General features: G+C 44.4%; 1 protein-coding gene across 1 annotated transcript in view; it reads right to left on the bottom strand.

Moving 5' to 3' along the window:
• MYBBP1A (MYB binding protein 1a) overlaps nucleotides 1-26,152 on the bottom strand; it is a gene marked incomplete at its 5' end in the record, with an annotated part of 59,698 nt that overhangs the window by 32,777 nt on the left and 769 nt on the right. The window contains 21 exons of the mRNA XM_082776415.1: nucleotides 4,295-4,363; nucleotides 6,231-6,362; nucleotides 8,350-8,458; nucleotides 9,716-9,850; nucleotides 10,671-10,828; nucleotides 11,625-11,789; nucleotides 12,551-12,691; nucleotides 13,387-13,470; nucleotides 14,161-14,312; nucleotides 15,403-15,490; nucleotides 15,895-16,003; nucleotides 16,679-16,885; nucleotides 17,599-17,724; nucleotides 18,312-18,419; nucleotides 19,363-19,652; nucleotides 22,026-22,143; nucleotides 23,496-23,663; nucleotides 23,926-24,116; nucleotides 24,851-24,958; nucleotides 25,373-25,447; nucleotides 25,784-25,867. Of these exons, the coding sequence (XP_082632541.1) occupies nucleotides 4,295-4,363; nucleotides 6,231-6,362; nucleotides 8,350-8,458; nucleotides 9,716-9,850; nucleotides 10,671-10,828; nucleotides 11,625-11,789; nucleotides 12,551-12,691; nucleotides 13,387-13,470; nucleotides 14,161-14,312; nucleotides 15,403-15,490; nucleotides 15,895-16,003; nucleotides 16,679-16,885; nucleotides 17,599-17,724; nucleotides 18,312-18,419; nucleotides 19,363-19,652; nucleotides 22,026-22,143; nucleotides 23,496-23,663; nucleotides 23,926-24,116; nucleotides 24,851-24,958; nucleotides 25,373-25,447; nucleotides 25,784-25,867 (2,817 nt within the window). The remainder of the gene's footprint in view (nucleotides 1-4,294; nucleotides 4,364-6,230; nucleotides 6,363-8,349; nucleotides 8,459-9,715; nucleotides 9,851-10,670; nucleotides 10,829-11,624; nucleotides 11,790-12,550; nucleotides 12,692-13,386; nucleotides 13,471-14,160; nucleotides 14,313-15,402; nucleotides 15,491-15,894; nucleotides 16,004-16,678; nucleotides 16,886-17,598; nucleotides 17,725-18,311; nucleotides 18,420-19,362; nucleotides 19,653-22,025; nucleotides 22,144-23,495; nucleotides 23,664-23,925; nucleotides 24,117-24,850; nucleotides 24,959-25,372; nucleotides 25,448-25,783; nucleotides 25,868-26,152) is intronic.

Genomic DNA, 26,152 nt, shown 5'->3' with positions numbered 1-26,152 from the left:
AGCTGGACTAGGCTGGACTAGGCTAGCCAAAAATGTTATAATTTTCTTTCTTCATTACTTTAACTTGAAGCATTCTTTTCACATGCTCAAGATCCTCTTGAAAAGCTTCACAGTAACTGCTTACACTCTAGTGATTTCATACAATTTCTAGTCACTTTTTCCTACAGTAGACAACAGTGCATGAACACACCATGGATGTGCAGCCTTATTCTAAGAAAACAGTGCAGCTTTCTAAGTTACATGTTGGTTTCACTTAACCACGGGAAAACAAACATCGACACAACTTCAGGAAAAAGATCCTGGCTGCTATTGTAGTGTTAAAAGGAAAAAAAAAGAAAAACACAGCAAAACCCACAAGATCGCTCAGTTAAGTAAATGAAAGACATCCAAACATCAGTGCGTTCATTTTTCTAAAGCCTGAAGCATTTTAGCTTGCACACAGGCACCTTTGGGACAGCAGTCTTTCTTCTTTAGCTCCACACTTAAAGATATGCAGAATTCTGGATAAATAAGCCAGGCAACCCATAACACTGAGCGTTCAGAGCCCCAGCTCCCAGAGCCCGTGCACTGAGCTGGCAGAATACGATCTGTCGTGTCCTGCAGTCGGTGTGGTCTCACAAAAGGTGAGGCCTGGCCCAGATGCATGAACTGCCTGAAACCAGCTGATTTTGCAGATCCGCTGTCACACGTTTCCTTCTTGTGTCTTTCTGACGTATGGGTTCAAACAGCGACCAGGGGAATTCAGGGTGGGACGAAATCCTCCTTCCCAGGTCAAGCACCCACTGCCCTTCCTTCTCCCACCCACAAGTGACCCCGATGTCTCCAGCTCTTTTCTTTTCCAGGGCATTTGTTATGTGAGTGTCTCCTGCAGGCAGCCCTGCTCTGGGAGTAACCCCACAGGATCAGAGCTTGGCTACAGGTACGAGCTGCAGTTTCAAGCTCAGTCTCAAAATTCACTGTTCCAGTTTAAAACTCGTTACACGGGCTGAGCTCACTGCTCAGTCTGCTTACCCAGCCCCTGAGAGCAAGGTTTAAAACTGCCCTCAGAGCTCTCAGCCCTCTGAGTGCTCTGTTTCATCTTACAAATTACTTCGCTGTGGAGGTGAAAAACCTTCCTGCTGCTTTAGGCACGTAGGAACAGCAACAAAAGAAAAAAAGATGATGATTTAAGTCACACAATCTAAAATGTTTCTTTTAAAGCTTCATTTTTACGCTTTGCAATTGACACACCTGCCTTTGGATCTCTCCAAGGGAGCTGTCTCTCCAGCAGTCACCCAGACCAAAGCCACACTATCGGATGGCTACAAGCACCTCAATCCTAATGGACACAACGCAAAAGGTTCAATGTTCTCCGGGTTTTAGAGGTGAGCACCTGAGGGAGACAGGATGCACAGAAAGGCTGCAGCAAAGCCAAGAGCCAGTTGCCCAAGTCACCAGTTTCATCCAGCCCTGAACACAACCAGCGAATTGCCCAACCTTAAAATTCACACAGCACAAGGGGAAAAAAAAAAAAAAGGGATGTATAAAGGGGAGAGGTAAGTTTTTACTCAAAGCATTTTCACAATGATCTTCCAATATTTGACAGCACAAATACCAGGGCAGCAGGCAGGCAGCGGGGTCCCCAGGGTCAGGACAACTGGCTGGGGCTGCAGAGGCCACGCTGCTCCTCCCCAGGCCAGCACCAGCTGAGCACCATGTGAACGGCTCCAGCATCTCCTAGAGGAACCTCTCTGCTACAGCTGCCCAGCGGCTGAGCTCAGCAGAGCCACAGCAGCCCACAACAGAGGGCACAGGGAACAACATTGCACCTACAGGTTGGATTTGCTGTTTCTAGAGAAGAGCCCGGTGGTCCAGGCCTTGCCACACACTGTACAGCTTGCTGAGGAAATCACCTCTACCAGGCCAGGACCACCACTCAGGGATCACGTTTTACTTGACACTACAAGCCCCAGCAAAAGCAGAGACCCCTGAAGTAAGAGCTGGACACGCCTGCTAGCCACCACAGCACCTTTAAGCCCCTTAAAAAACTCAGGGACTGATGTGGCTGAGAGGAGGGACAGAAAAGCCCTGCCGGCCCCATGCTGCTCTCACGGACTCCCCATTTTTCAGAGTGAGGGGAAGGGACGCCCTCCATCCCATCCACCCCAAGAACCACCTTTACTTTTGCTCAAAGCTAGCTACAAACCCAACCTGAAAGCTCCTACCCATGTGGGAAGGGCCTCCCCCAGACCAAGCGAGTGTGGGCAGCAGCCCTGCTGGGCCAGAGCCCAGGGGTTCATTACCAACCCACCTTCCTAATGAACCAGGGCTCATTACCAACCCACCTTCCTAATGAACCAGGGTTCGTTACCTCCACCTCCCCATGCAGAGCACAAGTCCCAACCCAGCCCAGCCCTGAGGACTTCCTGCCAAGGGGATTTGCAGAGCTAAGAAGTCAATCCCACAGTGGGATTAGCTGTTCATACAGATAGAGCAAGCACAGCCAGAACGATCAGCACTAATAACAGGAGTGTTAGAAAGGGAATTATGCCTCATATCTCTGGCACTGAGTTAGTGCAATGCTCAGAGGTCAATATTCAGAGGCTGAAGATGGAAAACTACCCCCCTCTTACCTTTGGAGCACTGGGGCTTGTCAAAGTCAGGCTGTCAGGAGCCATTGGGTGTCTTATTTAAGACTCTGAGATGGGACAGCCCTTTTGGTAGCTGAGCCCCTCCGCCTCACCCCCCCAGAGGCTGCGGAGGCTCCAGGGAAGTTATGCCCCTGCTTTGCTCCTGACATCACTTTGCCACGTGCACTCATCTGGCTTTGTCCCCATCGGACACCACCAAAGCACTGAGAATTGAAAACGTGCATTAAGAATCAGTGGAAATATTTTATCTGAAAACCTGTCAAATCGGACATTTGATGAGGGGAAGCCAGAATTCCTGAAAAGGAAACAGTTTGCAGAAAAGTAAAGCTGCAACTCCAAAAGCTTTACATAGCTTATTCTCCACATTGCCTTTGTTTAAACAGCAGCACATCCACGTTCTCCATCCACACTCCCACACACAGCACGCTGCACGTCCTCCCCTTCCCCTCCCACCCACAGATAAACTGGCTCTGGAAACAAAGCTTGTGCAGATAACCATGGAAGCTCTGAAAAAAGGACAATGCTGTTCCCTGTAGGGAAGTGAAGATACCCACGTAAATGAAGTTGTCTTCTTGGGATATTGTTCTGGTCTCTTGAGGATAGGATCAAGTACATACCTTATAATTAATTTGTTTGTCATTTGTGTAACACATCCTTATTCCTACCCACTGAGATTACTCATAGCTTAATTTTCTCTCTTTTTTTTTTTTCTTTTTTTTTTTTCCTTTTTTTTTTTTGTTGTTGTTGTTTTGTTTAAATCACAGCCATTCCTATTAGGTAAAACAGCCTGAAATTCAATTTTCACAGACAATGTAAAGCAGCCCTAAAGGAAACTCACACCTAGATCCCTCCGCTTTCCTTCCAGTGATCAGAAACAATAAAACAGCTATTTATGAAACAGAAAGGTCGATCTAGGATGCACTTCTGCAAGGGACAAATGCACATTACAGCTAGGGGGTGGGAAAGTTTGAGACACAATGCTACTGGCCTAAAGGGGTTTTGGTTATTAACTGCGTGGAAGACACCCCCACTGCAGCACAGTGAAAATCCAGACAGGAATCATTCCCTGGTCATGCAACAGTGAGCTGTGCAGTCACCCTGCAACGTTTTATTGATAAGGCTCCACTAATTTCGTGTTAGTCAGGCACATGCAATCAACCATCAAAAATCAGATCTATAGCACAGGTGGTTTCAAACTAGACACAGAAGCACGTGGCCTAGGAAATGCAGGGCAGCTGGCAAGGCACGGAGCAAGACTCAAGAAGCTAACTTGGGGCTAGTGTTCGGAGGCAAGGATTACGACATGCTGCATTAACACAGAGGAACATCTTACCAACAAGAAAGTAATCAAGGAATAAGTGACTGAAGGCAACATTACAGCAATCAGGCTTCAGCCCTGGAAGCTGCAGGCAGTTTTTAAAGGAGATGCTACCAAAGAGCCTCCATGACTGTGAATACATAAGCTGTTTCCACAACTTTAGTCACACACCTCAAGTAGCAAGGCAGTATTTGCAAAAGCTCTCCCCCCAGGAAGCCCAATTCTCAAAATTGGGCAGCCCTAAAGGCAGCAATAAGCATATTAAGCGTCATCAGAACTGCCGTGATTAAGCGACTTTGCTGATTGACTGTTTAATACAGCCTTGTTTGTTTGCTTTCTTTCTTACCTGCTGATGTTGCCTGGCTCCCGCTGTGATAGACTTGACGAGAGTGTCTACTAATGGCTTACACATGATCTGTAACAAAGAAAGACCCAGTCTCTTATTAGTGGTTTGCTGACAGAAAGGTTTGTTTTTCACGCAAAATGGTCTATATTTTACACAGCTTTTTGAGCAAGAAGAAAATGCTGCAAGGAAAGTGTCCAGAGACCAGCAACAGCTTATTTGAAAATTAGCAGCTTCGCTCACACCAGCCTGGGTGAAATCTTGGTCACAACAAAATCAGCAGCAAAACTCAGAGCTTGGAAAAATCTGGCAAAGATTTCACCTCCTGTGTTCTGCCTGCTTCTTGATTTAAGCCTGTATCTGCCTGGCACTTTATGGAGGCAGTTCACTTCATGCACAGGAACAGTCCCAGAGCAGAGGAGAACATGCTGAGTTAAAGTATCAGAGCTTGGGGACAGGTCTGATCCCATGAGCAACAGGGACCAGAACTAACTCCCAATAGGAAAGCCTCTGTAGAGAGGTTATCTTAAAGTTGCACCCTGCAACAATTCTTCATCGAAACAACATTTCCAGAGTAGGGGTTACTGTCAGCAAAGACTGCTGAATCTCTTTTCTGGCATAATCCAACAATTTCTAGGCTTCTATACAAAATCCTGCCAACTTTATGGGGAGAAAGAATCCAGGCACAAGAAATGAGAAAGCAGGTGGATTGCAAACACCTAACTGGCAGACCTCCCGTGCTGTCTATCAGGCACTCAGAGGTCTGGCCCTAACAAAACATGGATAGCAATTTGCTGCAAAGTTCACTGAGGTCTTGTGTAGATGGTTATTTCAACCACACCACCTAAAATGGCTTCTTTTGGGAGGTAGGAAGACCACTAAAGGAACAGACAGCTCTAGCAAGTGGGTAAAACCCAGCTTTAGAAAGGCCAGCAGCTACATAAATCACTACTTTTGTTTTATAAAAGGGATGAGCTTAAAGACTTAAAAAGGCATTTCTGCAAGGAACAGTCATTTGGAATCCACAGGCTCTAAAAGAAACCTGCAGATCTTTTTAAGCTTGCTCTCCAAGTGCACAGCACGTAACTCTCCTCTTCCCCTCATTTCACTGTCTCACATAGGTGGTGCCATGGGATGGTGTCCTAAGAAATGTGGTATGCAAAAGAGCTTTTTCCTTAATGGATTCCCTCCTTCTCTGGAAGTATGGAGCGTCTTCCCCTGTTACACAAACCTGTGTCTCCTCCCACCCTCCCTTCAGACATCAGTTCTAAAAAGTTGAAGATCCTTGAGAAAGGGTTTCTGGCTGCTGTCTCTATCTCTTCCTCTGACGTAAAAATTGCTGAAGAACCTTATGGCATCCAGACCCACGGATGGTTTCATAAAAACTGGCTGTCCTTATAGTGGAGAGCAGCTCTAAGCATGGGTGAAGTCTGCAGGAAATGCCTCAAAGATTGTGGACACTGACACTGTCTGAAGATCCAGTTTGCAGATTGGACTCCAATTAGATTCTACATCCTACAGCCTTCTTGGAAAAAAAAATGAGAAGCGGAGCATGCAGTCAGAGCGAAGTTGACCAGAAGCTGCATTAGCTGTTTAAACAACCTGGCCCCTCCTGCCTTTGTGCAAGCATTGTTCATCCACGTTATCTCAAATACTGGTAAGGAATTAGAGCTTCTTAGGGCATCCTTTACAGAGCAGCCCTCTATCCATCTACATTCTCCATGCTCTATCCCAATCCAAACCACAAAGGAGATCCTCGCCTTCTGCAGCACTGCTATCAAAACATGCAGTGTTACGAGTTTAAGAAGGTGAAAATCTGAGGAAACCATGCAGCAGTTTTAAAAGCCCACAAAAAAAAAAAGGGAAAGTTTCTCTCCCTACTTTCAGCAGGCTTACAGCTGTGTTTTGGAGCCACCAGCAGCCAGGCAGCAACACTTACTGGGAAGCGGGTGAAGAGATCGAGAAACATGGAGCTGGTAAGGGCGCTGTTGCGTTTAGTCAGGAACTGCGTCAGTGCCTCCTGGTACACTGCAGTCACTCTCTCCACATCCAAGCAGCCAGTGCTCAAAACCTATGGGGAAAAAGCAAAAGAAAAAAATTTCCCCTAAAACACAAGAATCAATCATTGCTAAATGAAGCAATTTATTTCTACCAGTGCAGAGATTTTTCCAGTAGCTAGATATTCTTGGGTAGTTTATATGATACAGGCATATGAGCTAGCACATAGAACCAAGACAAAACAACAAAGCAGGTCCCAAATGTGCTCTCCTAAGTTCCCATAGCAGAACGATCGTGTTAGTGAAGCGCTGCAGAGAAGCCCTCATGCTGATCAGGGACCCAGCAGTCCCAGAGATGTGTAAATGCTCTAATATCCCCCTCTGGTGGGGAACAAGAAACCCAAACACACAACTGAGACCTGCAGAGGCCATGTGGATCTGAACTAACAGCACAGGGCTGAACAAAGGGTGCAGCACCACATCCTGACCTTCCTGACTGCTCTCATCTTGCCAGGGAAACACAGCTCTCTAGAGCAGGAAGATTTAAGGCCCAGGTGACCAAAGCTGGGATCTTCACAACAGCAGATGGGTGTTTTGCAAGCTTCTGCCCAAGGAATTTTTCCACAGCCATACAACAAATTAAAGCCATGTTAATGCTGTGCCCTGTTCTCAGGTCAAACTCCTACTGCTACTGCAACTGAGCACAAGCTAGACTGAAGATGTGAGGGTCTTAAGTGCCTATGCTTAGCACTTACTTGATGTACCTACCTGTAGGGGAAAAAATTGATCCCTTCCTACGCAAATGTTTACTACAAAAAAAAAATGCTCTGTAGTGACAGGTTTTTCTATAAATTTAGGTCTGTTCTAGTTTCATCTTGTGGCTTACTGAAAAGCTCCAGAACACGCTCACAAAGAACTGCTCACTGGAAACAAACCTCATTTGTCTCTGGTTCCCTCCTACAAAACCTTTTAAGACTCAACACAGCACCAGCAGCAGCACCCAAACTGGACTGTGTCGCTTCCCGAAAACCACCAACTCCCTTCAGCTGCTGGCTGTGGTCTCAGACCAGAGCCCCGTTCCCACAATAACAGCCTTTGCTCTGAAGCTGCAGAAGGATGCAGCACGTCTCACCCAACACGCGTGGTGTTTATATTCTCCAAACATCTCCTCCTTTGTTTCTCTTTCCAGGAAGGCCCAGCACAGAACAAGAGCTGCTTGGATTAGCACTCCTGGTCTCTCGCTAAGCCTTAAAAACACTCACTATCTTTTCAGCTGCTAATAATATCTCAGTGTTTGTAATTTCCAGGCCCTCCTCGGTCACGAGGAAGCCCTGTTTATTTTCCTCCCCCTTGAAATGTCAGCAGGATTAAGGCACTAAGCCCTGCACATAGTTTAAGAGGTTCAGAGGCAAGTACAGCCTAGCTGGAGAAACCCTGCTCCCTGGTTTCTAGTGGAAGGGACTGCACCGAGCTGCCCAACACACAGGGGCACCAAATTCAGAGAGCTGTGAATTCAGCAGAGACAGCAGGTGACAGGGAAATACAGCAAGGCTCCCCAGGTGATACGCTCACAAAGCAGAACCAGATGAAGACCCTCCATGCAAACAGCTGCCACTGAGATCTGGGCTACTCCTCTCTCTCTTCACTCTGAGATTACTCAGTCCAAAACTCAGAGAGGAGTTCACCCTCATCCACCACTGCCCCGTGTACCCCTGCTCCTCAGCGCCCTCCCAGAAAACACACAGACTGCAAAGAGCTTAATGCAAAGAACAGCAAATAAGTCAGGAGGGCAGTGCAAATACACATGAGGATAAAGTAACCTGGATCTGCTGTGTACCAGCAGCCCCTGCTGGCTATGGGCAAGCAGGCACTGCAAAGGCAGAGGGTGAGGCAGAAGGGAAGGGAAATGTGACAGTTTATGGCACGGAAAAGAAATCATGGAGACAGCTATCCGCAGACAGAGGAAACAGGGAGATGGGATAAGCAATGCCCACTCAGCAGAACAGGGTAATGCAAGTTCACTGGCAAAAACACTGCCGTGACAGCAGCCTGCTGTCTTACCTGACAAGCCTGTGGGATGGCGTTCTTCTGCTTCTTTGGCGCAGAGACAGGAGCTGGAGACTTGTCAGACACACTGCCTTTCAACACTTTGAGCAGGTACAAGGAGGCACTAAGAAACAAAAAGGGGGAGAACAGAGCAGTTACCACAGTACCGCTGCAAATCCACCTGAGGGCAGAGGCCAGGTGATGCGGGCAGCCTGTTCCCTCCCGAGAGAGGTTAAAGAGCCTGAGAGGGTCCCTTTCTGCAACCTAACCCACTCTTGCAGATTTAAAGACAAATCTCAGGAGGCTGCATCCTTTCACTGGCCGTCACTGCAGTCACACACATCTTCACTACCAGCCTCATTTCCTCAAGCACTTGCTACCAGTTTTGACTAGCACAGTTTCAGAATTCCTGCATTTGCCCACGATTTGAGAGCCTGCAGAGCCCAGCCAGTGCTGCAGCCCTCCCAGCCTGGGCTGCTGTGTGCCTGCAGAACTCAAGTAAATCACCTGAGAGAGCCTGCAGACAGCCTGCTACTTTTGAGAAGTGTCATCTTAACTGAACATGCACACAGCAGCTCCACTGGCACTGCCAGAAGGTGTCAGGGAGCCGTGTGGCACACGGAGCCAGCCCTGCACTGCCAGGAATTGCCATGGGTCCTGCGCAACCATGGGCTAGGGGTGCTGCAGGGCCAGCACTGCCCAACGGCACTGGGTTGACCATGCAGCATGTGCCCACTAAATAAAATTATCTTGAGAAATCCCAGATGGAGTCTGAAAGTCTCCCTGAATCTGCCTGCAAGCCACAAGAGAGCCTGCTGGTAAACGGCACTTCTGTTTGTATCAGGGAACAGCAAGATTACACGTTTCCTAGTAGATTCACATGTGGCTTATCCTAATTCACCTGTAGGCAGTGGCAAAGGAATGAACACTTGTACAGACAAGAGCCACAGTCACTGCTGTTTGCACTGAGCCACCACGGAGACAGGAAACCCCAGGATTTACAGAATGATCATTGCAGATGGACCATAAATTACACTCATCCCTGCACTGAATCACACACAATTCATTACTCTCTGATGAAGCCTCCTGGGAGCATTTTCCATCACTATTAGCAAAGCTGTATGAGGCAACTGCTGTATCACAGAGCCCCTAGAAGATCATCACCAAAAAACGGACATCTCTGTTTCAAAATGCTTCACACTGTCAGGATGTGTCCTCATGTAAACTAGTCCTCATGTAAACAGACACAGGCAGCCAGCCTTCATGGAGCCTCTCACTTTTGTGAACTGTTTAACCAGCAACATTATGCCTGCTTACAGACCAGCCACAGTCACAGCCATGCCCACAGAGCTGACTGGAGAAGCTCCTTCTTAACACTTACCTGAAATAATAGAGAGCCACTGAGGAATCAGTGTGCTTGCAGGCTTTTTTCACAAGCCTCTCCACAAAGGCATGCAAATCATCTTGCAGGGCTTCCACTTTCTTGCAGTACTGCTTAGCTCGGCACAGTGAGTTCCTGAAAGAGCATTGAGAACAAACTCAAAGCCACTACCAACAGAAAGAGCTCTGGAGAACACAACTATGAACCCTTATCACTGGGCTTAGTGCAACACATACACAGACACGGTGCTAGCTCTGGGCAGCAAAAGAAGCAGTCTTTGCTGGGGCAACAACTGCTCTTCACCTCAAGCAACTTACTCAGGTGGCAAAGTCAACTCTCCTCCAAAGCTCCCACAAAGTGAAGCTGGCTGCCTCAAACTCTGCTACTGCAGAACTGCTTCTTAGCAGCAGGTAGAAAGCAGCACTGAAAGCACCTCAGAGCAGTGCTGAGGATGGCAGGGAGTGGTGCACAGAGGCCACACCACACACCGTGCATTATGCCTCCATCTAGCTTGTATCCTGCTTTATTTGTGGCAATGAGCAGCGAGAATTTGCACTTTGCCTGTCTTAATAATAATTTGTTGTGAGTTTTATTCCAGCCACAACAGGAACTCTGTAAGTGTGGGCAGTTGTCACGAAGTCTGACTCAGAGGTCAGAGGCCCATGGAGATATTCAGCAATGTGGTACTGTGCCTGCAGCACCAACTGTTTGTTCTGTAGGTCTGACACTTGACTCTTTAAGTCCCTTAGACTAGAAAACCCAGATCCTGATTGCTATCCTGCAGGTTATAGCTAAGCACTGTCTATGTGTGTATGTGCAGTAATCTAATTCTCCATCATCTATAAGCACAGCTATTGACTCCAGTGTTAAAAAGACTCATTTCTAGGATTCAGTCAACACTACTGGTGCCTATCAAAAGCCCTCACCAATTAGCTGGAGGATTACGGACACTTACGTGAAGATAAGAGCTGTTTTCTGCAGGAAATCAACCTCCTGCTTGTCCGAGTCTGAGCTCATGCACTGTTCTATCACCTGAAGCAGAGGCTCGATGATGTCAAACACCAGGGGGTTCTCTGGTTGCTTACTGAGGAACACTTCAATCAGATCCAGCACCTGCAAACGTAAAGTTACTGAGCTGAGAACTAATGCAGACAGGGAAACATGATGGATCTACCCAGCACAGCTCCTTCAGAACAGAGCAAGGTACAGGGAAGGGGTTTGAAGAAAACTGTACTTGCAGCTGAGATCAGTGTACCTTCTGCTATCACCTGTAATGCCACAGCATGAGACCATAGAGATTTGAAGTTTGAAACTGAAGATTAAAAGCTGCTGGTTGACTTCAGCCTATTTTTTGCAGTGACATCATTTAAAAAAGCAGTGTCACTGACACCCAGCCAGACCTGCAGCCACTGCAACTTGGCACAGATCCCTGTTAGCTCCACTGACGGATAGCTCTTACCCCCACAAGTCCCCTTTGACCTGCAGACACCGCATTACCATAAAATCATCCTCTTATTGCCCAGCATTGAAACAAAACTGCAGTGAAGCCAATGGTCACTACACTAATCAGCCTTCCTCCTAGCTACCCTGACACCGGACATTTGGATGCGTGAGCCGCTGCAGCTGTCCCTGGATGCCCCAACACCCTGGACAGCCCATGCTGACACCAGGTGGCCTCAGGTCAGCATTACAGACACAAATAACCAGGGGGTGTTAACCACAACCCGCCGGAGTTAATGAGCCTAACAAGACAAGAAAAGCTTAGGCTGCAAGGTTACAGGAGAGATTTTGTGTGTTTGTTCACACTAAGGCACATCATAACTAACGTTAAGTAGCTCGTGGCTTGCAGTAGGCTACAGCCAGCACGCTAGTTCACCAAAGCTCTTTGCATCAGACACAGATCTCATACCTTGATCTTGAAATCTCTCCGCAGGATCTTCTCTTTCCGAATCCTGTCTCTCTCATCCTTCTTTGCCTGGATCCGTTTCTGCTGCTCCGCAAAGAGGGCCGAGATGTTCTTGTCCAGGGCCATCATAGCCTCATCATCCAGATCTTCATCACTCTCATCTTCTCCCTTTTGTTTTTCAGAATGCAAAAGCCACGTCACTCCATGGACTTCAAAAACAGCTCCCAGCCCTCCCCTGCCTGGGACTGCCCTGACTCTGCAGGGAGAGGAGAACCATGGCCACTTCAGGGCAAATTCACAGTGGGGATGTTGCTACCTCCAGACCCAGAACAGCAACATGGAGAAGGAAAACAGATGCTTAGACCACTGAGAAACATAGTTCGTATTTCCTGTTAGGTAATCCTGGCTGCACTGTACCAACACTTAGAGCTAGAGGACTGGGAGAGGAAAGAGGCCTGGGGTTTGGACACTAGCTCCCTCTGCGCTGTTTTTCCTTCAATAAAGAGGTTAATATGCTGCTATGTTCATAAACTTTATAGGAATCATTAAGCCACACTCCAGCACTGCTACAACGAGGCTCCAGAGTGGCCCACTGGGATCACACTCCTCCTCACAGGCTAGCCAACACAGACACCACATAGCAGTATCTCAGTGCTTTAGTTCACATCAATCTTCTTTATTGCAGGCAGGAAAACAAGTTATCAGGCTAGACTAGGCAAGCAATAGCACTCAAGGCACACTAACAATAAATAAAAGAAAAAGTGACTTATTGGCAGAGCTTTCTTTGACGATCCTGACCTCCTGCATCAAATGCCATACAAAGATGATTGCCAGGGTTATCACCACATAGGCTCAGATAAGATGCAGGGATTCAATAATCTTTCACTGCCCCAAACCTCCTGGTATCAAAGTAGACACTCAAAACATACCAATACATTCTGTGCTTTGAGAACATTCATCAGCTGACTGCGAAAATCTTCATCAACTTCTTCATCTTTTTCCTCGTCTCCGCTGTCATTCTCTTCCTCAGTGTCATCTTCATCTGAGGAGTCCTCACTTTCTTCATCATCCTGAGGAAGAAAAGTTCATCTCCTGACCTATCCGTTCTTCAAGCCCTACTTCATTCCTGATTCCCAGGTGTGTAACTTCAGAAATAAAAGCTCAAGTCTCCCCTCACCCCGTTATCTTGTCTACAGCCCTCAGATTGAGGTAAGGACACCTCAACTAACAACAGAGATAACAGGTCTTCACAGGAGCTAAAAGCAGAGCATAATACAGGCTTCTCTGTCACATTAAACAAGTTTTAAAGAGAAGATTCCAAGGAAGAAATGAATTAACAGCCCCCATCTGACTTTCCTTTCTGCTAATGCCTGTAATGCTTTGTGACTCGGATCTCTGTAGTTCTTAGAATCCGAGATCTCAAATTCAGGTTACTGTGCATCGCAGCAATGATTCAATGTGTGCCTGCCAACGAGAGGCCTGTGCTAAGGTCAGGATGCAGTTGTTTGTTCTCAGGAAGCCTCACCTATTCAGACAGCCATACCTACAACAGCGTTTTCCTTCAAGCCCGAGAGACTAATAAATTTGTACTTCCAGCAAACCATTTCTGTGTTGCACATTTAAAATAAATCCTAATAGAACAACAGCTATTTCATTCAAGACAGAGAAATGCAGTTACATCTATTACCACAGATCAGCAGAAACATTATTTTTAAATGGCAAAGGTCTGAAAAGTATTTGGCACAGGCAATGGCCCAACAATTACCGTGTCCTGAGCAGACTTTTTGTCTGATTCTTCCATCACAACAACAGCACTTTCTTCATCCTGATCTTGGTATGGATCAAGAACCTGCAGAAAATAGGAATTGTTTTTCTTGTTTTCCATACTTTGTTTTGGTGCCTTTGTGTGTACAACAGACATGAATTTCAGCACAGCCAGAGAGCTGGATGATGATGTAGTAAGTAAGGGCATTCAACTTTCTGGCTTGTAATACCATGTTTGTTCACACATTAAGTTCTTTCTATAAGTAACAAAAACTGTGGAGAAAATTGAAGATGTTGGAGACAGATCAAACATTTTCATTTGTTACAAATTAAGTATTAGGTTCATCCTATAATATACTTGACAGCTGATCCCTGCAATCTATAATACCCTCTCAGTAGACACTGCTTTACTCAGTGATGTGACCAATGCAGATTTTCAGTGCCAGTTATTTTTAGCACCTCTACACTTAGCCTTTCTAGAAATAAAGAACAAGTTACCATTGATACTCACATATAAAACCTAACAGCTATATAAAATGTCCCAGGAATTTCCTTGGGCTAAAACTACTAACGAATACAGCCTAAAACTAGCGCATCTCAGGCTCCCACAAAGAAACTGTCTGCAAGCTGCTTTTATAATTCAGCAGCACACATTATGACAGACATCTTCTAAATTGAGGAGGCTTTTATTTAATCCCAAAATAGAGACACACTTCTATATCTGTTAGGGACAAGACAGGCAAACGGTACAATGCCCTACTAATGTCTCACTTACATCCAAGATCAGCTGCAGGCCCTTCTTGGTCAGATTAGGACAAATGCGTCCAAACACGCTCTTGGAGATCCGACGTATGAGCAGGCTGGGCTGGGCAAGGAGGGAGAGGAGGATTTCCACAATCACCTCAACCCATCCTGGCTCTGTGTTCTCTGCAAAGGAACAAACAAACAATGACAGGTAGGGGCAAAACCACTGCACTGGCACAGTGAGAAGAGGCTGCAGATAAATTCACAAAGGGAAAAAAAAAAAAGACAGCCCTTGCAGATACTATTTGAACTACTCATTCAACAACACAGACCAGAAATAATTGAGTGTGAAAGTAAAGACTGTTGCTGTATTGGAAAGGCTGCTAACCATGGGGAGAAACACACCTGAAATTGTCTTTAGGCCACTGCAAAGCCTCACCAAGTAACAAACTTATTGTTCATTTAATCATTAGTTAGATTACCAGTTCTTCAAGTCATGGGACACCTACTTGGCCACATTAAAGCAATCAGCAGTTAGACAGCAAAAGCACATGATTTTTATAGTGTTTCCAATGAAATCAGGAGTCACAGTAGCCCATGAAAAGTGCTGAGTTTTAAGAGTGGCCCCTCAGTCTGAGAGTTCAGGACCATTAGTCTGAAAGTTTGGGAATCCTCATCTACATACAACCAAGTCACCCAAAATTATAGCTTTTGTTTTCACAGTACCCACAGATTTACACAGGGATTTAAGGAGACAATAAGACCATAGTTAGAGAGGAAGTCATAAGAACAAGACAGGTTCTTTCCTGCTCAAGTCCCAACCTATCTCCACAGGCCCAAAATGAGAGCAGGCTAAAGCAGCAAACAGGCTGTATCTACACACGGGACACATTTAGATGGCCCAGAACTTGAGCTCTGAAAGCAGCAAGTTTCAGGCCTGCTGGCTGCATTCAGCAAGCTCTCAGGCAGCACAGAACAAGGACTTAACAGGACTGAACTCCCTTGGATGCTACTCAAGTGAACCACAGCCAGCCCTGAAGCCCACCTATTCTATAAGGGGCACCCAGAAACACCACCAGATGATGATGTGGATGGCAAACGGGCAAGAAATTTAGAAAGACATGGGAAAAGAACAACGGAGACTCTCCTGGGGACAACTGCATTAAGCCAGAAATGATGGAGTCAGAGTGCTTCACTAATGCAGAACCACGATTTCTGTCTTTGACAGAGCATTAACAATCCCACCCCACTTCTTTCTGCAGAAAGGACTCACCGGTCTTTTTCTTCTTAGGTTCCTTGCTGAATGCCCTCTCTGTGCAGTTCAGAAGGTCACTCAGAAGATCCATTGTCTCAGATGGGTTCTGTTCAATTACATACAGACAGTAAGCACCCTCTCTGTGAATTCCCCACTAACAACAGCAGCACAAGTCATATATCCCCAATATAAGAATCTCACTAAATAGGTACAGATATTAAAATCAGCTGCTAAACCCCTTTGCAGAAGAAAATATGAAACTAAGTAGAAATTACTCCACTCAGCAGCAAATCAAGGGCAAAAACAATGCTCAGACCAAACTTTGCCCCTGTAAGTTGATGTCTACAGTCAGTGTAAGAACCAGAGTTTATAAGCTGCCAATTGCCCGTTTTTAGTAGCCAGAGGCTGTGAAAGATTGGATCTCTGAACAAAAACATCTGCAGCTGGGTGTTCAGAATACCCAGCTGTCAACATATTTTACACCATTCAAATATGCTTCAGAGATCTTACCTTGAAAAGGTGAATGGCCATTAAAAGCAGAAATTGCTGAAAAGCAAAGATTTTGGCACTATCTGCTTTATTTTCCTTCTTCTGCAGGTTCTTCACAGACTGAAGTGTTCTGAAGAAAGAAATCTTTTTGAGTCTTTCACAATTACCACAGCAAATCCTCTCCTATGATCAGACTAAAATCATGACCAAATCTTCAGTACCATCTTCTGTACTCAGCATTTTATTTACAGATATTGGACATATGTACAGTATACCCAACAAATTAACCCAACAATAGCATCTCAACCTCTGTATGGCTTAAAAAAACCTCTGCACTTGGGCACAGGCTACATTCCTAATACTACAGCCAAGGCATAGTAGACTTTTATAGGAAATAAAGCTCAGAAAAGAGCACCAGAAACAGTCACTGGGAAGTTAGAACAGGCATTATTAGGGGAAAAGCTTAGCAGAGTTGCTAACATGCTTGGGAGAAAGACTAGAAGTGAAAATAGAGAAGGGCACAGCCACCTACACACACTTAACACACTGGTGGAACAAAAAGGAATTGGGTGATGAGAAACAGAAAGGCATCCTGCTACCCAGTGCCTGGTGCAGGATACTCAAAGGAAAGAAACAAAACTGCCACTGCCTGTGAAATGGTTCAAATGGTTCTGCTACAGCAGCCAGAACAACAGGAGGACAAAAGAATACAGCCAAAAGTTTTTACCAGCCCAGAGACTAAGACTAGGGCTTTTTTACCTTCCTCATCCCAGCAACCCAGAACCCAGCTTCCCGAGTCTCTCACCTCTCCCAGGCATCTCTCTGATCCTTGGTAAAAGGCTTCACAGCTTTGACGTACTTCTCACTGGAGAGCAGCTCGTTGGCATACTCAACAAGGAGGAAGATCCACAGCTTCCCATCGGCAGTCACACCATGGACGTGCTTTTCCCTCAAGGCTGCAGCCTCTGCCGTATCCCCCAAAACGCTCAAAGTGTTTAAAGTCTGAAGCAACCTGCAAAGAAAAACAGTCAGCATGTTATCAGCAGAGGAACAAGATGACCTTCTCCATACTCCCCTAAATAATGCCCAAGGCAGAGCACTCATCTCAGAATTCTGGTCACAGCCCAGATTCACAGGGCATAGTTTCAACCCATACATGTATCCAAGCACAGGGATGTATAGCTCATTGTCTCAGTGCCCCCAAGGACACCATACACTGTCTATTATTCTTGTCCTCAGCTGTTTCCCATTCTATGTCCCATCTATTTTGCCTCTACTGAGGTTACAGCACCAGCCTTGGCAAGTACCTAAGAGTGTCTGTTGTTATAGGTCTGTTTTAGTCTCATGCATAGCGGACAGAAAGCCAACAACAACCTGTGTAACCCCTCAACCTCTCTATAGTCCTTTCTCTTCTAGCTTGCAACAGAGACAACAGAAAACATATGAGAAAAAGCATTCTGAGCTCAACTCTACATTTACCTGATCATCATGCACATACTCGACAAGTTTGCCATGCAAAAACGTTTTTACTGAAAAAAATGTTTAGGATTTTCAAGAAATCTGTCTAGGATCTCCTTAAGAAAAGCCATTCCCTGGTCCTAGAGTCAAACAGAAACACTCCAGTTCCAGCTCACAGGCCCAAACCTCTTGCTGTGCCATTTGCAGGGTGATTTTATTCTCGGGAAAGAAGAGAAATTTCCAAGCAAATGCAAGCAAAACCCTTACCCAAAGAAGTAGTTTGCTGCCAGTGAGTGAGCCTGTTCATCTAGGGGCTCTGATAAAAGGGCATTTGTTTCCGGTATTTGGGAAGTCTTTTTCTTAGTCTCAAAGAAAGCATGGAAGAAGCAAAACCTAGAGTAGACAAAATGAGAAAAAAAATTAACTGCCAGTTTGGTCATAACAGAGCAAAACCAACCCATGTGTGCAAAACTAAATAGAACACAACACTACATATTTACCAAATTTTTTTCAAGGACCTCCAAGCCATGAAAAATACCACTATCTACATTAAAACCTTTTCCTCAAGGTATGTGGGGTAAAAAGAGAGAAGGATGCTCATGACTTCACAAAAGTGTCAACACTTGAGGCCGCACAATACAATACTCGGACTGTCACGACTGGGTCATATCCTTCAAGGCTTTCAAAGTGAAAGATAAATACCAGTGACATCCTCAAACAGCCTAGGTAAGCAGGAATTTAAAATTTACTGAAAATGTACAGGACCAAGTTGATCATAAGGGTATAAATGAGAAGAGTTTGTCCAAGTTTGCAGAATGTATTTTAAAAACAGAACCCAGTCTCCTAAATGACTAATGTTACGGAATATTTCCATGTCAATTTGCCCAGTGCCATGGGAATTGCTCAGCTGGAATACTGCTGTAGGGCTAACCAGAATTGTTGCAAGCACATGTGGCATTAAGCCTTTAAATCGTTCCCACCTGGAAATGTCCATGACAAGGTCCTCTTCTTTCTTCACTGGACTTTCAATGATGCTCATAAGCCGGTGGATGATCCATTTCCTCAATCGAGCAATCTTATGTTGTGTTCTTTCAGTAAAGAAGCAAACACAATCAGCAGTATGAACGCTACACTGAAGTAAACACAAAACTCACAATCTGCTGCAGCAAGAGGCGGCTTTCAGTGTTAGTGTTGCTTTCTTCAGTAAGAAAGCAACAGGTAAGTAAGAAGAGAGACAATCTTCCCAATTTTGCTTTACACTATGCAAAAGACAACATATTTATGCCACTAAGGAACTACACAGTTCACTGATGACACTTCAGGAATTGCATTAGTCCATCTCTGACCTCACTCTATGGACATGTAACACACACACATGGTGTTTTAATAGCTTATGTCTTCTTCGGAAGAGCTCCCTGCCCAGGTAACCCATTATCCACAGCACCAAGCTGGGATATTCAGTGAGTAGCTGTGCCAAAGTGGAGGACAGAGCTGCCTCTTGGGAAGCTTTCCTAGCTGGAAATTGTGACAAATATCTATGAAGGACCTAAATCTTTACAGGAGACTTAAGACAAAAAGTGGGTGCTTTGCTGTGGGCCAAGAAGCTGAGAGCACTCAAGGCAGTTAAATATTCAAACTCAGATAAAAGGAATACGCAATTCCTACAAAGACCTGAGAGTCTGTAGTGAAAAAGGAAGCCACTGGAGACTTTTGCCTGTTCCCAAAACAGTTGCCAGGGCTAGAAAAGCAAGAGAAAAGGCTTTTCTGGCCATCCAGTCTGTTTTGATCAGGGAACAGATTTCTAGCTGGTTCTCACTGCGTTTGCTCCTACATAACTTAATTTTGTCCCAGCAAAAGAGTCAGATGTTGGGCCTAAACCTTCTGGGACAGAGGAAACGGAACAGGAAACAATTGTCAGCTCATGGCAAGGGAGCCAGCAAACTCTGGCTGTCCGACCCTGACTTCACACAGGTAGCTACTCCAACCACAAACAGAAAGGAAAAAAAGAAGGTGCATCACCAACATACTCACTTGTTCACATTTTCTGGGTTCTGCTTCTGACGGCTAGTTGAGAAATCTAAACAACAGCTCAAGTCTGGCCTGAGGAACATGTCTTTGAGCCAGTCAATGTATTTCTGCAACACCACTGGCTGCAGGTGTCTGACTACCCTCCAAATGCTGGGCACCACTGGATAGCCTTGATTCGTGAGAGTAGAGAAGCCGATCATTACTGCTAGCTGCCTCTCTGGATCATCACAGCTGTTCAGAAATGCATCTACGTATGCTTCCATCTCTGGAGCAAATTTAAATCGGTCTGGAAGCTGAAAAAAAGAGTCAAATGAGTAGGTTAAGAACCTTACACTGAGTCTGAGTATCTTTATGAGCACAAACCACTGTCCAGATTTGACTGCCATAAGGAAATTAAAGTCACGTGCCTGAATATTTGTCATACAATTAGGCGGGATCAGAAAAGTCACCTATTTCATCTTATGGTCTTCCTCACGTAAGAGGAACCACTGTAAGCAACCACACAATCCTGGCACGTACCTCAACCCTTCAATTTGGGCTTTCCCAACCAGTCAAGCTTGAGCAGGCTGGACCACGTGCTGGCCAGTGCAGCGAAGCTCTTAGGCTGATTCTTTTTATGGGGATGAGCTCAGGATGTTACTCACACCATCTGCCTTACACCTTCCCTTGATTCAGAAATTCCCCCACATTATTTCTGGTCTCCTCTAGCAGCCCTGGATCCTCCTCACCTACAGTGCACAGAAAAAATCCCACCTTCTCTCCCTGGTGTCTCTGAAGTGTTGAGGCATTCTGAAAGGAGGAGGAGTTGACATGTTTAACCCTAAAAACATGTCCTGAAGTGTTGCTCTTTTGTGCTAAGGCCTATCCTAAGTGCTGTCACTGGTCTGCAAGGTGTGCAGCTGGCAGACTCTTGGCCCTTGGAACATTGTCCAACAGCATGCAGACCAGGACACATCTCACCTCACCACACATCTCATTTCATCACGTCTTTTCACAGCCTACAGTGTTCATTCCCACTCATTTGTTCTGAAAAAGCAGAACTTTAACTGGTGAAACCTCGAAGAGGGCAGGCTGTGGCTTCACTCCAAAAAATGAAACTTTTGTAAATCAATAAAACAGCTTATCTGGTATCACCATGTCATAAGCAAAATAGCAACCTAGCAGGAACAGGAACGGTAATGAATGTGTAGGGAATGATGGTCTTAAAATAAAGAGTTTATAGATTTCCAATTAACTACAAATCCATCCAACCATAAAATAAATCCTCCAGCAAGCCATTTCACACAAAACACAACTTCACAAGGTCCTGTATTTAAAACCCCATACATGTGTATGAAAGCTGGGAGAAAAACTCCGGAAGATTCTGCCATAAACAGGCTAGTAACTCACAACAGGGGATTCATCAATCATTTCCCAACAAAAGCAAATCAAGTACATTTGCTTGCTTGTTTAAACAAAAAAATAGATCCAGTAAGATAACTGTCAGTCAATATCAGACTCAAGCTTTGTCTAGTTTCATCTCCAAGAACAACCTGAATCCCCTAAGAAAGTATAAGATTATAGCATTTGCTTTCCAAAAACAACCTGTATCAAGGAAGAAAACAAAACTAAATAAAATCAACAGCAAAGAAAATCAAACTAAGACCTTTTCTACTTCTTCATCAACAATACTAGGCTTTTCTTTTGTGAGACATTGCGTTCAGTGATTTGCACACTTCAGACAGGAATTAAATTAGCAAATCTTTTGATGCACATGGAAGAACACAGCCTAGTTCACTGTGGAACACAAAAAGAAGCAAGATACAGGAAAACAAGCAAGCCAGTGGATAAACCCTGGCAAAAGTAACTTCATATCCAGGGGCACCATGATAATCATTATTTTCAGAGCAAAAGTGCACATCCATTTCTGCTTTGGTACTAGAATTGAAAGACTACAAAGTCCTGTCCCTCCCAAGAGAAGACAATGATTTTGGGGCCTACATCAGAATATTTAGGACTAGGACATCATGAAAAGACAAGCCAAAGCCCATTTTTATTGGTATTCTTTCATTTTTCCTCCCCTTGTTGCAGGTTTTTTTTTTGCTTGCTTGCTTTGCAGGAGGGAAGGCAGAGGACTTCCAAAATCCAGCTCCCATATTGCACTGAGATGTGCATATTGAAGCAAGTACTAAAATACACAGAAGCATGAGTCGTCCCTTTTTGTCTTTGCTTTCAAATGTTCATGCAACACCCAGCACAATGACAGACAAAAAGGAGCTTCTGGACATGCAAAATCAAAAGGCCTGTCAAAGGATGACACGTGACGTTGTCAATATGCTGAGGGCTGCCCTTCCTCTGCTTCCCCCACGGCAAGAGCTTTCTCGGCAGCACCAATGGAAGCAGGGGGCTCAGTGCTGAACAGTTTCAAACTCCTTAAAGTAAGTCTGAATAGTAATACACAAATAGACAATAACAATCAAAAGCAGTCTTATAAAAGCCACTGCAACCAGCAGTCACACAATAACCCTACCTTTAGTAAGGGCTAAATTTAGTCCAAGGTCTAAATCACATAAACTTATTTTTAATACAGGAAGACGTGTAACAGGAAAGGTGGACAGGGGCTGGGGGGAGGTTCTGCTCAGAACAGGGGCTTTAGGCCTGAGCACAAGTACTTTCAAAGGACCTACCTGACTTGTTACCACATGTTCTCCGTAGAGCTGCATCACCTTCCCTTTGAGAACCATCTGTAGCTGATCCAGAGACAACAAGGGCAGAGCGCTCCCCAGCAACCGGTAGCACATGTAACTGAACAGAAGCGAGGAACATTAACATTTTCTCAAGTAGAGCCACAGCCGTAAAGCCACAAAGAAAGATAAGACAGAGAAGAAGTGGTGACGCAGGCTATGTGGAGTACACAAGAAGACAGAAGTCAAAAACACACACTTTCTACATGGATCCAGTGTTCAAAAATCATACTGCTGAAAATTTTCCTTCTGGCTAGCACAGCTGTTCAGATCTTTGTCCAAAGCAGGTCCTCTGCTGCCCAGAAATAGATCAGTCCACACCAGCAGCCCCTTCCTCAATGCACTTGCTGGATCTCTTCTCTCTACGTGTTTATTTCCACAGGCCTAAAAACACTTACTTGTTTGTGAAACTTGCTGTCAAATTTGATCAAAATTGCCCAATGGGCTTAAGAATTATTAGGCAGACATTCTGCAGACACCTCTGCAGAAAAACAGGCTAAAAAGGAAACACTTTTGAGCACACAAAGGTTATTTTCAGACTTACCCAATTCAAGACAAGTAAGACAAGGTTTAAACTTGGAAAAACGTTTTCCCTTCACTGTGATATTCATACAACATGTTAAGAAAATATCTAAGTGCACCTCTGACTTTCAAACTCTTGATTTAATAAAGATTAAACCTGGCCACAGACTGTCATGCTATGGTCCAAAAAATGAAATTATGCTCCCCCAAAATGCTCACACTCACGTTCAGGATTTTGCAGCGTGTTTGTACAGCATGAGTCTCCACAGACAGTTTAAATAATCCTACAAAGATCTAGTGTTAGACTTGAAAAAGGAGCTGAAATAGACACTGTTATGATTTCAGCCCCAGCCATATCCTTCTAAAACACAGACCATGTCAGCACCCAAACCAAAGGAGCCCAATAATATCTAGGTGTTTTAATGGAGCCCATCCTACAAAGCACAAATCTAGCAGTATTAGATACAAAGTTCACAACCTTGGTTTATCTACACAGAAGTTGTCTTTAAGCCATGACAACAAAACAGCCACTCTCTCAGACACTTACAGAACGGAATGGTACATTTCCTCTGACAAGTCTTGTAGGAGCACACTACTGATTGAAGACAACTTTATGCCTGACAGGGGTATCACTGTCATGTGCTGTCCTTGGTAAATTTAAGCCCAAATTTGTTACACATCGTAATTCCAACAGAAAACTTACTGGTAACTTGTGGATTTAGGCTTCCTATAAAGTTTCTCATGAATACCTAAATAATCAAATGTTCTCATGTTGTTTACAAGAAACCATAAGTTCAGTCCTACCACAGGAACAGAAAGATACAAGAAACAGAAGCAAGAAACAGAAGAATAATAGGGGAAAAAAAAAAAAAAGTGTATGTTAAAACAAACCTCACAGGTCCTGATTTCTCCTTGAATAGCCCGTTCTCCACAGCTTCTTTCCAGAACAGTTCAAAGGCACCTTCCTTTAATGAAACTTCGAGCAAAGCAAGCCCTACACTGGGCAATTTCTTGTCCTTCTTCTCTGACTTGGCAGCACTTTGCAGAAGCTCTACAAGTCTAGAAGAAGAAAGCATACGATGTGAGAGAATGGGCCTGGAAGGGGATTGCTGAAGGCCAAATTCATCCCACTGAAGAATGCAGGACACTTACAGAGCATTGCAGGCAGAGCTATAATTTAGTAAACGGCAGAGCAGTTAGTGCCTACCCCTTAATAACACCTGCAGTAGCAAATGCAGGCAGAAGGAAAGCGTTACTTTTCTCACTGCTATCCAAGAGACCAATAATATTGTATTTGATAGTCTTAATTTTAACAACTTACTTGGGAATATTTTCTTCATTTACAATAGTAGGTGATCCAAACAGCTTCTTCAGCTTTTTAGGTTTCAGAACACCAGGGAATTTCTGTATGCCCACAAGTAAAAGGTGGAGGTTCTCTGGAGACTGGAAAGCTGAAGTGAAGTCAGCTTGCAGGATACCAAACAGGACCTCCTCAAATATGGTTTCAGGAACCTAGGTCAGAATGAAGGTAAGAGAGCATGTGAGAAACATCTGAGGGCATTTTACCAACCTGCTGTGCAGTACATGAAAATATCTGTATTGTAGGGCATCTTACTAAAAGCCTGAGTGTTCCAGAAACTTCAGAAACAGCTTTTATGGTGCAACCAAAAATCATGAACAAATTTTTATCCAGTATTACTATCCAGTCCCCAGGTGCTTAACTACAGGGAGCAGGACAATATGTTGTCATCAAACAGCAGTTCTGGTCAACTCCAGCTGAAATTGTTCTCTTGCCATCTGCCTGTTCCTGTCTGTACTGCTGTGCAGCTCAGAGAGGAGTAAACACTCTTGGATTAGCTTTTAATTATATTTCCATTAAAAGTTACTTATTTCAGTAGGATTTGTTGGTAAACAACTGTGTTGAATGGTTTTAGAGGACACCAGATCCAATGTTTTCATCAATAAAATATGGAAAGAGTCAAAACGGCTTACATTTGGATTTTCTGAAAGATTAGATTCAAAATACATTTAAACCTAACATCAGGAGTAGACGGACTAAGGTAAACCAGAGCATCCTTCTCAGAAAAAAAAAAGCATCTGCCCACAGATAACTTAGAAAATAGGTCCTGCAGTTTAAACTTACTCTTCCATAACTCCCCTTTGACTTTTAACTATGAACAAACCAATGGAAAAGCAGTCCCCAAAGCGAAGTCCTCCCTCCTATCTACCACATGCTGTGGCTATACCTCCGACAGGATGTCCACAATAGTTTTGCTAGGGAGATCTTTGAGGTGTGCTTGGTATTGTGTCAACTGCTGGAGAAGCTGGATACTCTCCAGCAGAGCTTTCTGGTCCTAGAAAGGAAAAGTACATCAAAAATAGAAGACATACATTAGAGGTTAAACAGAAGGCTTAAATAATCCACTACTGAGACCCTCATGTCTATTTCGAATAAGAAAACAATTGCTTCCTGATGTGCAACTTTTCCCAACAGTATTTTCTGGCTGTATGTGACTACAGATGCCTTACTTCCATAAGACGTAGTGAAACTTTTGGTACCATCTGACACAGTTTCTACTTTCTAGTCAGGAATTGATGTTTAGAAGGTACAAAAACTGTATGGATAATGCAAAAGAAATGAATTGGACTTGATGCTCCAAGTCCCATCTCATCCACTAGCCAATGGCCCAGTCTTTCTTTCCACATCCTCTCTCTACTTCAGCCAGCCTGAGAACCCCTACTCACAAGCAACGTAACAGCAGTGTTACCTTAACAAGCCGGCCAGATTGAAATAAAGCTATAACTCCAAAAAAGTTTCCAAAAGCTGCATTTCTCACAAGTTTCTGAAAAAGAAAAAAAATATTGGAGTAAAAATCCACCCCACTGAGATGTTAGATCTCACATTCAACTACAACTCTGACAGAGAGTTGAAAAACAACCCCCCATATTATGTTTAAGAGCTACTGTCCTAGATTTTCTCTCCAACACACAAACAAATCTCAGATAAAACATGGACAGACAAGAGTATCATCAACTTCCAGTTTTCAGAAATATTTCAGTTATTGCATTGTACTCGTTTCTCTCAGTAAGAACCCCAAAGTTACAGTATCCAGGCTCCAAACTGTCAAAGAACAGAGAAAGTTAAACTTGCTGTTCAATGATGCTATGCGCTGACTCACCTTCTTCACTTTTTCAAGATTGTGTTTTTCTTTTATCTGTTCCAGGACACTGAATACTGGAATTTCCTCAAAAGCCTGCAACACCTGAGGAGATGGATGAGACAGCTCAGTTTGCAGTTTGTTCACTCTATGAAGTATTAACAAGTTCAGCCAAAACAGACCTGAACACTAGATGTGCTGCTGTGGGCAATAATGGAGCACAATTAGATCAGTAAAATATGTGTCAGAATTACAACTAGTGCAGACATAAATATATCTGCTGATATTCCTTTTTTTGTTGTTGTTTTTTTCTTTACATGGCATAGCAGGATTAATAATGAGAGCATCCTGCTGCAACTATATGACCCTGTAGAAAAGCAATGAGACTTT

Source organism: Aythya marila (assembly GCF_965140915.1).
Source record: "Aythya marila genome assembly, chromosome: 20".
Taxonomy (NCBI): Eukaryota; Metazoa; Chordata; class Aves; order Anseriformes; family Anatidae; genus Aythya; species Aythya marila.
The sequence above is the reverse complement of the archived record's forward strand: the minus strand, read 5'-3'. Positions and strand labels throughout refer to the sequence as shown.